The sequence below is a fragment of the Clarias gariepinus genome, chromosome 9, assembly GCF_024256425.1.
Source record: "Clarias gariepinus isolate MV-2021 ecotype Netherlands chromosome 9, CGAR_prim_01v2, whole genome shotgun sequence".
NCBI lineage: Eukaryota > Metazoa > Chordata > Actinopteri > Siluriformes > Clariidae > Clarias > Clarias gariepinus.
In genome coordinates this window covers 26,815,453-26,828,910 of record NC_071108.1, presented here as the reverse complement: position 1 = coordinate 26,828,910, position 13,458 = coordinate 26,815,453, and the positions used below count along the sequence as shown (strand labels likewise).

General features: G+C 36.6%; 1 protein-coding gene across 1 annotated transcript; it reads right to left on the bottom strand.

Moving 5' to 3' along the window:
• Positions 1-5,824: 5,824 nt before the first annotated feature.
• trh (thyrotropin-releasing hormone) lies at positions 5,825-8,211 on the bottom strand. Its single transcript, XM_053503238.1, has 3 exons — positions 8,014-8,211; positions 7,635-7,828; positions 5,825-7,053 (listed from the first exon to the last, which is right to left on the bottom strand). Exons 2-3 carry the CDS (start codon positions 7,810-7,812, stop codon positions 6,506-6,508), a joined length of 726 nt encoding a protein of 241 aa, XP_053359213.1. The 5' UTR covers positions 7,813-7,828; positions 8,014-8,211; the 3' UTR covers positions 5,825-6,505.
• Between the last annotated feature and the right edge of the window lie 5,247 nt (positions 8,212-13,458).

The window sequence follows — 13,458 nt, the reverse complement described above, 5'->3', positions numbered from 1 at the left end:
TCCCTCCATCTTGTTGCAGACCAAGTACACACTTTAAAGGCAACATGATTTTCTAATGACAGTGGAGTTTAGAAAGTGGCCTTTTAAGTCACTTTACAGGACTTAAAAGCTTATTGCTTACATCTCAGTGCCAGATACCAGAGAACACTATCAGAAGCCTTATGGAGCCCATGCCTTAACTGATTAGAGGTGTTTTAGTAGCACAAGGGGAACCCGTATAACATTAGGCAGGTGGTTGTAATGTTATGGCTGAAAAGTGTGTTTACATAAACCAATCAGAACGTAACATTAAAGCCACCTAGGGTTTAAGTTTGCCTTGTGCTACTGGTACAGCTCTGGCTCCTTAGGTTGTGGCTGGACAGGGCCTCTCAGGGTGTGCTGTGGTGTTTGGCACCAGGACAGTTGCAACTGTGGACTGCAGGGTTGGGCCTCCAGGAAACGCACTTGTTTGTCTGGCGCATACGATGGGTGTTTGATCAGCTTTTCCAAAGATTTGTGCTGTACTGGCTTTTCTGTGAGGATGGCCCGGACTAGTTACCCTTTGGACCCTGTGGGGCCAGGGTGAGCTTGGGTGCCTTTGGTTCTGTCATAACTGCTGGTGTATAGTTGGTAATCCATTGTTAGTAAGCTCACGTGGTGGTGGTCATAATGTCATGGTTGTTTGGAGACCAAACCTTGGTAAGGGCTGTACGACCACGAGGTGGCGCTGTTTACTTAAATATCACCTTAGGGTCATCTGTTTTACTTTAAAAAGTAGACAGTCTTTTTTTCTATTTATTATAGTAAGTAAGACATTTTTCTTCTACTATATTGTGTATACTTTTGTTGAAGTAAATAAAATGTTCGAAAGCAATTAACATCAGTTCTATATTATAATTAGGCTTAATCAAATCTTTACCATGAAATCAACTCAATGAGAAAAAACACTCACTTATCAAAGGACATCACATTTTATAATAAATAGATAAATTAAAAAATTATAATAAATAAGAAAGTAAAGTTGAGAACTTTCACATTTTGATGGATAATTTACTTTATCCTTATCAAACCATATCTCTGAACAGAAACAGTCTTTCATAAGTCACTTCTCAAGAGTCCTGGGGATTGTTTTTAAAGGCTTTCACACAAGTGTTGATATTTATCACATACGAGCACACACTACTGATTTTGTACCTGTCTGGACATGAAGTGTGATGTTCTCACACACCTGTACTGTATGTCAATCTAACATATCTGGTATTGTGCTGACATTTCTTTTCTCACAAAAGTTTGAGAATGATTCTGGGCTTGCTTTCAGGGAGTAGTGCATCAAAGGTGGAAAAATACTGCCCTGGTTTGACAAAAATCAAACCATTTGTGTGCAGTGGTTCTACCATAACCATTTACTATCGTTTTCAGTTTTTCAGTCTTTTTTTGTTGAATCACTCCTTACCTTCCTTAAAAGTATCTTTTAGATGAATTTCATTCACTTCACTGATTTTAAGAACATGGCAGTTTGATCAGACCTTAAATGCAGTGACCCAAAGCACATGACTTTAGTTTATGCTAAATCTTAGTTCTTTTTCATTTCATTCCAGCATGTTGTCTTTGCTTACATTTTTTGACCGGTTGCTTAATTTTTTAAAACTCTTTTGTTGTTTTAATAAGAGGAATCTGACAATGCCTTTTTCACATTTCTTTCCTATTTTTTCACTTGCGCATTCCAACCTGACCAGCATAATGCACTCAGAGTTACACAATTTTCCTTCTTCTGCATACATGAGCTGATAGTTGCCCATAATTGGCTAGTGTGGCTGTGATTGACAGGTGAAAAATGATATGCCAATCCTTTCACCCAGTGTTCACAGCCATGTTTGCTTCCTTTTACTGGCTTCCATTTAGATTATTATTATTAGGTTAAGATATATAGAATAGCAATGTATCCCAGTTTTCTTTTTGTAATAATTTTACCTCTCCATAGAAAGAGACCATCATTCTTTTATTTCTTGGTTTTAAAACCACAATGATAAAATCTGTATAACATGACACAGTTTTTGGCTTAAAGCTAACTTGGGTCCTTTGCTTAAGCACATTCTGTTAAAAATGCTAATATAATTTCTTTCATCTCTCCACTATTCAAATAAATACATTAAAATAGATTGTCTTTACATTTGCCTTATTTTAGCTCAGGATTGAATTTGGATGTGCATTGCATGAAAACATACTTTCAATCTAAATAACCTACATGCTCCAAATTTCTGTCTTACTTTTTTTTTTTCCAAAAGTATGGTATTTATAATACCAAATTTATGATTGTTATTACCTACAACAGTAGTTTGGTGTTAGTTTTAACTGCAAAGATCATATTTAAGAATTTGTTCTGATACATTATTATTATTATTATTATTATTATTATTATTATTATTGTAACACACAGGGGCTCATGGACTTGTATTGCAGATACTTTATGTAAACAGGTATTAAAAAATATGTAATTATTGACATGGTTATGGTTTTGGAAGCATTTTTGGAAGGAGTCTCAAGTGTCAGAGGTAAAACTGTTTTTATGAGGAGGAGATTTGCAGTTTCTTGGTAATATGACAAGCTGTGTTGTCTTAATAGCTATAAGAGAGAGAAACTCTTAAAAGTACTTGATTGCCCGAGAAATTGGCCATGCATTAGCTATAATATTGTACAATGTACTAATGATTCTGTACTACTCTGTTACAGACTATACCAAACCTATCACAAACTATCACAAACTGTCTATTCGTAATTTCTTTTACCATTTATTGACGAAGTACATACTACATCAAACAATCTGCTATGATATATCAAGATTTAAAAACCAGTACAACTGTTTACAATGACCTGGATAGCCATGTTTTGGATACTAAACATCACCATATGGAGTGTAGTACAGTATTTACTACATACAGTGTATAAGTTTAGTGTATGGGGTTTGTTTTTAGCAGATTTCCTCCACCTCCTGTATGAGAAGTTTTTATGGGTGCTCCAGTAGTGACAGCTCAAAGCAGTCCTCGTCAGCACAAAACAAGGAATTCATCATATTTTTGGACTCTAGGATCCTTTATGAAGAGGCACTATACTAACCACCTACAATGTCTACAAACCACCTACAACCACAACAATCCATCTTTAAATAACTTAAAGTAGTAGTTTAACTACACGATATAGTAAAAATATGCTTTTGACAGCTACAGTTTTATCAAACCCTGAAATGTGGGAAAGGCCCCTTACTTATTCCACTAATAGTAAAATGTACTGTGTGTTCTTTAATTAATCAAATGTAATCTATATCAAATTGATGAGGTATAAGAGACATGAAACACTTCAGAATAAGCTTTAACAATTCTGAAAATGACCAACCCGTCTATCTCTGAATAGGCTGAAGCAGAAAAAATTGACAAACTTATTTCTAATTAGCAAAAGAAGATTTAAAAATGCTGATCCAAAATATGATTGCATGATGAATTTGTCTAAGTGTGTATATTTTAAATAAATCCTGTTTTTTGTCATTGAAACATTATGTTTCTTCAGCAAACTCTATTGTATGCGTCCATTCATTTTACTTCCCATAAGACACTTTTAAGGTTTGTGTGACTTGTGGTTTAAGAAAAAATTGAAGGTTTCTGTGTTTCATTTTATTGGAGCGGTTCAGAATGATGAGCAGTCGTGAGCTCACTCTCTTCACACTCCTTCAGAGCCTTGTTCTTTTCACCTCACACATCTTCTCCCTTACCAATTCTCTCATTGTACAAAAAGTAAAAGAACACTCTTAGGTGTTCTTGAGCCATTATCTAACTAGCTGGAGAGGACAGATTTTTTTCTTCTCTCAGACGTTTTCTCAAATGCTTTTTAGAATCTAATTAGGGGTTACTGCATCTTTTGAGGAAGATATGAAGTCCTTATTATATAAAAGAACCCATGGAAAAACACATTTCTAAGACTACTGGTGTTATATGTCTCCCAAAAGGACAGATATACAGTAGATTAATGGTTATTAATGGAATAAATGTTTAATGTATAATCACTTTGTTATACCCCTCCACTGCTAGGAACAAAGTTGTTTCTTATTTCTGTATCATATTTCATGTGATCATCTTTAAAGAATAGAATACGCCAACAGCTTGTAGAAAAATCCACTGTGATTATTAAGTGTTATTTTCTGTAAACCTAAATGCATTTTTTAAATGTTAATAAAAAATTATATTTAGTGTTAAAATTTTGATTATTAATGAAAGCACTTTCCTCTTCTAATAAAACATCAAACTGGTTTACACACAAATGAAATATATAAAATTAAATGACATGGCATTTAAATAAAAAATATAGAAGTATATTTGATAATTGATGCCATATTTGAATAAAACGGTGTTAACCCACTGTGCCTTTAAATCAGCTGCAACACAAGAAGAGCTGAAATCTGTACTAATCCTGTCAGATGTGTCAAATGATTAAGCAAACCTGTGAACCGTGCTGGTTAGATTCTTGCAAAATGAAGCCTTGTTAGGGTACATAAAATGACTTCGAGCTATTAGAAAGGACAAGAAGTAAAAAGACTCAGCTAGTTACCGCCTACATGTCAGCCGTGCTTGCACAGATCTCACATTAATCACAGTTTATGGCTGCTGCTCGCTTGTTTCGAAGTCCTACAAATGTTTAAATACAGAGTGGGTGGAAAAGTGATGCTTTTAATATGACGAATTAAATGTACCTAAGTGATACTGTGATGAAGTATTGGCTATACTGAACAATCTGGTGACACAAATTTGGTCTAAATCTAACTTTTTCCCCTTTAAAAGTGCATATACATATACTATGTAATATGTATAGAATAGTAATATGTATAGAATTTTGCCACTTAATAAATTGCCTCTCACCCCAGATAATTCATCCCCTGACTGGGCCTCCTATCTACTCATGGAATCATCCCCCTTAACATGACACTTGTGATAATGGCTTACTCATAAGTGATCGCTGGTCAAAGACAAAAGATTGAGCAGGCTATAAGCTTGGGTTTAATTATGTGGAAGCAACAGAGAATCGGTGAACTGACTTGAATTGATTTTAATTAATTATTGGAACAGAAACCAGCTCTCCTTGTTGTTTCTTTGAAGAGCAAATATGTTTAAGCTTAGGTACTTATAAATAGTAAAGGCACTTATGGAAGTGAACAATGTACAGTAAGCCAAATGTGCCCTTATTGTTTAAACAACATTTAAGGATTGCACATGATTTGGAATCTGGGCCAGCAATGGGCAATTTAAACCAACTATTAAAATCATTTTGCCTTAATATTGGTTTATATTATGTACGATGTATGACTATGGTTGGTTTGGTTATGCTTCTAAACAGTGCTACTCATTGACCCAGAGAGGGTTGGAAGAAAACATGAAACATGCTTTATGGGACAGGAATTAATTTAAAATGTAAGAATATTAAGATATTAAGATAGACACATGTGTGTGTCTTGGTATCTGTGTGAGGACCTTCCACTAACATATTGATTAAATCAGCCACTTGCAAATGCTATGGTACACTTAAACCTAGCCCTAAATTGTAACTTTATCAAACCTTCAGCACTTTTATCTTTTTAGATAAAATGTTTTTTTTTTTGTTTGGTTTTGTTTGTCGTTTTCTTTATAGGGATCAGGCCGATATCTTTACAAGTTCAAAACTTTCAGATACTCCTGTCCTTGTGGGCACATTAATTCACACCAAGATGTAGAAAATACAAACATGATCACTCTCTCTCTCTCTCTCTCTCTCATACACACACACACACACTTGCTCGTTTTGATCTTCAGCGCGCATCCAGTCGTTCGCATCGAAAGCATTTTATTGTACAGCAATAACTGTAATTTACATGTGTGCTGTATATCCATGGAACAAATAATAATAATAATAATAATAATAATAATAATAATAATAATAATAATAATTTACAGGTTGACAAGCTGTTCGACTCATGCAGGCATATAGTGTAGAAAAATAATTCGACGACCCCGTCTTGCAAGGAAATATTCACTCGAATTTTACATAAGGTATACATTACTAACACAAGAACTGGGTGGAGAAGCGGAAACTGGTGCAGTGTGAGCAATTGCGTGGCCACATGAGATATTACCTTGGTAGAGTTAACTATATATGCATGATGTAGCCGAAGCTACCAAAACGAGTGCAGCAAAGTGAGAGAGATGTTTCAGATTTCACGAGATCGAGCAGAAAATGAAGCAGTAATGTAGCTGTGCGTAATATGGACACGTTTACGCAAAGCGTTACTTCGCGTTACTGATTAATTAACTTGCAAAACGACCTGCATGACAGACATATTTAACAAAAGAAAAGTTGAACAAATCTTAAATGTCGAACATTTGGCATACATCTCATGTGGCGCAGTAAGGGCAAATGTGGAAGGAGAATGTACCCATGTGCCGATATGCATGAATTATTCTTTCTTGTAACTACTGTATGTAATTTCTCGTCACAGTACACGTGCACCCTATTGCATCTCCTCGAGCTCTTCCTGCACGTTCATCCTCTTGCCAGGGTGCTGCCGCTTCTCGTTTGCGCGACTTTGCTTCACTTCATTGAGCAGCTGGAGCAGCAGACTGGCTTTACTGCAGCCCGGCACATCACACGGACCTCCACTGGACACATCCCAGAACCTTTTCCCAGGATGCTGCCTTTTGTCCATGTCCCACAAGCCCACCGCGCTCGCTGCGCCATCCTCCGCCTCGCGTCTGCCGGGGTGCTGGCGCTTGGCGTACGCGTCGTACCGCTTCCCCGGGTGCTGCCTCTTGGAAAGCTCGCTCAGCAGGTCGCTTTGGATCCACGTCTGATCTTCCAGCTCGGCGCGCCTGCCTGGATGCTGCCGTCGTTGGAGCTCCAGGAACAAGTCCGACTCGTCTTCGCGCTTTCCAGGATGCTGCCGCTTCTGAAGTTCATCGTATTCCTCTTCATCAGCGTCCTCATCGCGCTTGCCGGGATGCTGCCGCTTGCCCGGGTGTTGCCTTTTAACCAACCAGTCAGGCTGTACTGGTAACATGTCTAAGGAAGGTGCAACACAGAAGAAGAAGAAAAAAATCAGCAGAGGAGAAACACTAGTTTAAATTGAAATAGTTTTTCCTGAAAGGATTAAACAAGAGAGAGCTCATTTTTCACGAGAAAGAGGTTTTTGTTGTTTTCGGAGTTGTACCGTCAATGCTACATAACATTGCGTGATGCACAACTGGATCACCTGCTAAGCTTTAAAAGAGATGCTACATATTAATGGTAAAAAAAATTAAAATAAAAAACCCGCATCCTTAATCGTACCATGAACCACAGCCACACGTTGGTACTTTCATTTTTATAAATATAGGAACATTTATGCCACAGGTATAGCTTCAGGTTAACGATAGTACACATCTTTACTGCAGTTGAATCTATTTGGCGGATGTGAGACGGATGCGTAAAAGGAGTTTTGCAAGTCTCAGTCTGATCAAACTTTGCATTTCATTATAAGTTCTATATTAAAAAATCAACTAAATGTGGCTTGGGTTTATGTGCGTAAAGTGATGCATTTGACCTGCAAATCTGGCCAATTTAAACAGTCAGTAGTAAAACAGCGATTAAAATGTAATGCAGACCGTTTGCGCCCTCGTCGTCCTCTAGTTTTTGGAGGAAGGAGCGGAGGAGCTGGCTCTCGGCGCGCTCTAACACTTCCTCCAGAGTCGGAGTTTCTGCATCAGTGTCACTCGGGACATTTTGACACTGAATGCTGAACACCTCTAATGAGATGAGGATGAGGAGACACACCGCCCTCATTGCAACTTCGGATTCACTGAAAAGAAAAATGCAATGCGTGGTTACAATAAGCATCAAACAATACATTATAAACTCTTTGCAATTCCATACTATTTAATATCTATAATTGCACCAAAAAGTAAAAAAAAAAAAAAAAAACTGTTTCAAGAGCATTTATGTGAAAGAACAAAATCAGCATGCATGAACTTTTCTTTGGCTCACCTGTTCTGCACGAAGCTGTTGCCTTATGGGGAAAAAACCTCTTGCTCAATAGCGACCTTGTGTTAAAAATGAGAACAGTTTCAGTCTTCTCTCCTCCACTTGTGACCTGCAAGGCCGGGATTAGCGGTGTGCATCTTTAAAGTTTGGCTTATATAAGCGCTCGCGCCCCCGTCACACCGTCCACAGTTCAGCGGAAGCTTCGTCTCTTTTTGATGTCACCGATTCATCATGTGAAAACGTGTGCGTGCGTGCGTATGCGCGCGTGTGCGCGCGCGTGTGTGACTCTAACCTGAGGAGGGCGCAGTGTTTTCCAGGTTCTAAAACGGATTAAAGCGCAGGGACTCATTCATAAAACGGAAAGCCTTGGAGAGACGTGCTTTATCAGAGTTATGAGTTTCTCCACCGACATCTCACGAAGAGATTTGGGCTAAATGTTCACGGCGAATGCAGGATCAGACTAGGTGTTAAAGATCTCCAAACTAGTTAGGTTTTATTTCTTAGATTTTGTTATTGCAATATGACATGGTGTAATGGTAATGATAAGAATTTTTTAAAAGGCACTGATTACTTACTGTGTCTGAAGTACTGGAGCACAAAAAAATTGTCACCATATAGAAAAAAGTATTTTTCTAAAATATATGAAAGGACATTTCAATGTGTGATAATATTACTCAAGTTCTTTAGGGAATAATACCGTATATGCTGTATGTGCAGTAGTGTTCTGGGTTTGAACCCACAAGTATTCTCATTTTCCTTGTATTTCGTTACCCCCTTGTTACAGTATATGATGATGTAAGTTTATGTCCAGTTATTAAACTAAATTACGCTCTACTCACTTTTGTTCGTATTGAACTTTTAGCAATAGAAATTCCTAACATGTAAGCCATATGTGTCAGTTACAAGGGAAAATTTCTGTGAAAGAACATGAAAAGAACTTGATAGGAAGCACTACTCAAAAAGGAATCCTTTCTCTTCACAGATGACAGCAGATAATTTGTGTATTACATATTTCCTATAAACATAATAGTCGTTACAAATACTGCTTCAGTCCCTATGCTACAAATATGCAATATGTAAGTGGTTTGCAAACCTTTAGGGGATCCATGTGAGATCATGCACAGCTACAGGCGGTGACTCACAAGTGCAGAAAGCACCAAGCATAAGTAGAGCATCAGGATAAATCTGACAGGAAAGAGGGTGAGAGGAGCCACCGCAGGATCACGATGTGTCAGGAACTGGCAGCAGCATCACATCACAACAAACTTCATCAACAAATGTCGACAACCCATATCATATCGACATACCACAAATTTAGAACTCTTACGTCTTTATCGTCTGACATTTTAAACTGCTGTTTTTATCCAAAGTTTCCACATTGGAGTTTCCGTTGTTGTTCTGAAGACTTTATGTTGTACATGTAAGATTAACGAGAGACTGAGGCACTTTCATAGTTAATTTGAGCTACCTTAACTATACTGACTACCTCTTAATTAATCACTTTTGGAGACAGTGTGAAACCAAAATGCATATATTAATAGGAGAAAAAAAAGTGCACCTCTGTATATTGTAATTAATACTTTTGATTGTCAGGGCCTAAATAACAACTGTATGGTCCTCACCGACTTCTAAACTTACAAATTACTCAAAATTACCTTTGAATATCCAAATATAAAATGTGTTTTTGCGTGTGCTGGACTGAAAGAAGTTAACTAGCAGCTTAAGACATGGTTCATATTCCTTTATTGCCATTTTTCACGTTTATACTGATTAGCTATACTATCTGGATGCATGAGTGAGTGAGTGTGTTGTATACTTGCATGTGGTTTAATCAGTATTGATGAAAAAAAAAATGAATCTCAGCATCCTATTACCTAAATATAAAATTATTAGTTTTAACAACTGCATATGTAAAACTATATGGAATATATTTATTCAGTGGGAATACCACAGACAGATTCATTTAGCCTGCATCTTACCCTCACCTGAGGTGGGAGCTGAGGATAAATGAATCACTCTGATGGGTAGGATTCCCAAAAGGCTAGAGCCTGCACTGCTTCCACTGCACCAAATACTTTACTCCCAACCTCCAAATAGACCTCTGCAAACAACAGAAAATGCTAAAATGAGTTATACATTTTGACATTGACATTGTCTTGTGTACATGCAGACATGTCTACATTTCCCAATTCTTGAATGAATCTCCAGCACATTCTTAGTCTGTGCCATCATCTGACACTTTGATATCACAATATGTGACCATGCATTTCATGTTTTTGATTATTTAATCCTCACAGAGTAAAAAAAAATTGTATTTATCAGTAACAGTGCTTTATCCAAAAATATCAATTGGTTACACATCCGGAAAATGTATAAAATTTTGTATAAAACCAAAATGTCAACCACAACCAAATGCAAGTTAGACTCTGAGCTTTACAGTATACTGCATGTCCAAGCAGAACACAACATTGACACTTCTATGTTTCAGGACAAAGACTGTGAGGTGTATTGAGTGTAATCCCTGTTTCACTTATTTGGTAAGTGAGATGGAACAACAGGGCAATTGACTGGCCTGTAATATCTGTTTTAAACCCACAGAAAAAAAAACTTGGATGCTTATTAGAAGTAGTAGAAGCACCAAACCAGGCCACAAAGTCTAGCTGAGAAGCACAAGCGCACAAAGATATTAGAAAAAGAGAATAACCCTGACAGGAAATCAAGTCAGTGAAAGAGTGGGAAAAAATTGGAAGGAACACAAGACTCTGGAGGAATCCTTAACTCACAAGATTGGATAATTTCTATGGTATTTTTTATCCCACTCAAAGCCTACATTTCTAGTGCTGTGTGCGCTTAAAGCTATGTGCGCTCAGTATGCTTCTTGAGCATTAGGCTGCGTTGAATTAAAGAATACTTTATAGTCTGCCAGCCTGTTAATAAGGATGGAACCCATGCTTTTAAATTAAGCAAAGTTAGGAAAAATCACAAATTAATAAGATGACTATAACTAGAAATATTTGTATGAAAATCTGCATCTGTATACTGTAATGTTCAATATAATCTTAATTACAATTAGATATTTTTTAAATGTGTCTTATTGCTCATGTATGTAAGTATATGTTTGTTTAATTTTCTGTTAGCCCTTTGACTAGATTTGTTTTGTAATTTTTTTATTCTAATTCTATTCTGCTTTACCATTTCTAGGTTTGAAAGTAATTTTTTGCTCAATTTCCTAGCCTAATGTGTATTCTACAGATACTTCCTTGGGTGCAACTGGTATGTCTTCAGAAACATATACTTGCATTCATCAAACCTAGAAAATTTTTTTTTCTTCAGTTGTATAACTGCACCAGAGTTTGCAAAGGTAAAAATAGCACACTATGTGACTACTCTACTGTATGTAATGGTTTACATTGAAGTTCCCATAATCAATATTTTTATATACTTTTAATTTATACTTTTTAATATATTTTTAATAAACTAATATCAGAACAACTGGGATGCATTTTTGGAAGTAGCTTTACTGTGGCAAGTATTTGGGTGCAAAAGTAGACATTTTTTTTGCAGTACATGCATATTTATAATTAATCTACTGCTTTGCAATGATTGGCAGAATTTCATCTCCTATTATCTAAACCTTCAGTTACTAAACATCTACATTTGCCATTTTAGATCAGACGGCAATCTGTAGTTATGCAGTGCTCTAATGTGATCTATTATGAGCATTCTTGAATTATCACGATATCCTCCTGCAGTCCCACAAGCATCCTCTTCATAATCATACTCAGACTGACAAGCCGCCTGAACTTATTTTGGAAAGCGAATAACATTGCACTCGTCTTCCTCAAAGCCCAAATGAGTTAATTATACGTGTTCAGTCACTTTTAAATCCTGACAAAGCTGCTGTGCTGCTGAATGGAGGAGGGCAGCGAGGGAAATGACCGCATAACGATGTAAATCATTACGTCTAAATGCTCTGTCACGTCCAATATTTCAAACTGTCAATATCCATCATGTTGTGCTTTGAAAGACAGAACTAAATAGAGGCTAAAAGGACAGCTAAAAGATCACTTCCATTATTAACACCAAGGCAGTCACAACATTATCTTAAGTAGCATTACAGACTGTATAAAAAGAACAGAACCCTCTGTGTCACCCATATTTTTTTTTACTAAAGAGTGGTTTTGAAGCTCAATTGAGCGATTGCTGATTGTCATCTTGTCAGGAGCTGACGCCACCTGAATTCCAGTTTATAGATAAATAACCATATAGATAACTGGTTTCTCAGTTACTAAAAGTTAGCTAAATTAGCATTACCCTAGCTAAGATGCTAAGGTCGCTAATGTTACTGTATATGCTAAGGTGGCTAATGTTACTGTATATGCTAAGGTGGCTAATGTTACTGTATATGCTAACATTGCTTTGCATTTGTTTGAACTACATCACACATATGCTATCCTGTGTTAACTTCTATATTTCTTGTGGTAGGTTACCCTCGAATGATTCCAGTTAGCTGTTTAGCCAATGTCATGCGTAGCAGACAGCTAAGTTAATGGTTTGACCCCTACATTGCAGCTGTCACTCAAATCGGCCATGCCCCAATTTTATATGTTTTCATGGCTAAATTTTAACTGAACAGAAAATCTAGCTATAAAAGCAAATTTTTTTTCATTGTACTGTATAAGCCTGTAAATGTGTTTATTTCTGCTATTATTTTCTGTTCTGTTAAAATCAGGGCACTATTTGTTCCTAAATTATTTGTGATGTGTACAGTACAACAGACATCAACTCTTAAAAAAAAACTCAAATGAGAACCCATTCCCTTCTGGTGATTATTAATCATTATACAACAGTTAGTTCTGAATGAGCAATCTAATAAAGGGCATTTCACAAGTGGTGCTCATGTGCAGTAACAGCACTGGAACAATTACCTGGTGTCAAAGGTATTTTATTACCTGGGATTTACACTAACTATCAGTCACAGCAAGGGTAAAATAGGAAGGTCTGTACTGAAAAGAGAGCAACTACCTGCCAAAAAGGGTTAACATCAGTCACAGAAGGACTGTACCTTGTTTCAATTAAATTTAATTAAATTCAATTAAATTCAACTTTATTAAATTAAATTCAATTTTATTTATGTAGCACTTTTAACAATGACTATTGTCTCAAAGCAGCTTCACAAAATGAAAAGAAAATTTATGGAAGTGTGTATGAGAGAAAAAAAATGTGTTTAAATGATTGTGAGATTGTCCCTGATGGGCAAGCCAAGGGCGAAAAACTTCCTGAGATGTCAATAGGAAGAAACCTTGAGAGGAACCAGACTCAACAGGAAACCCATCCTCATTGTGGTGATAACAGATAACTTAAATTATATAATGACATCATGTGTGTTAGGCTGCTGGAAGTTCAGTATAACAAAAGTTTTTTCAAGTTATCATGAAGTCCAGTTCA

Bases quoted from the DNA above. Each gene is read 5' to 3' on its own strand.
- trh (XM_053503238.1), bottom strand. From the start codon at position 7,812: ATGAGGGCGGTGTGTCTCCTCATCCTCATCTCATTAGAGGTGTTCAGC. The intron at 7,054-7,634 runs GTCTGCATTACA...CACCTTCCTTAG, and splicing joins GGACGACGAGGGCGCAAACG to ACATGTTACCAGTACAGCCT.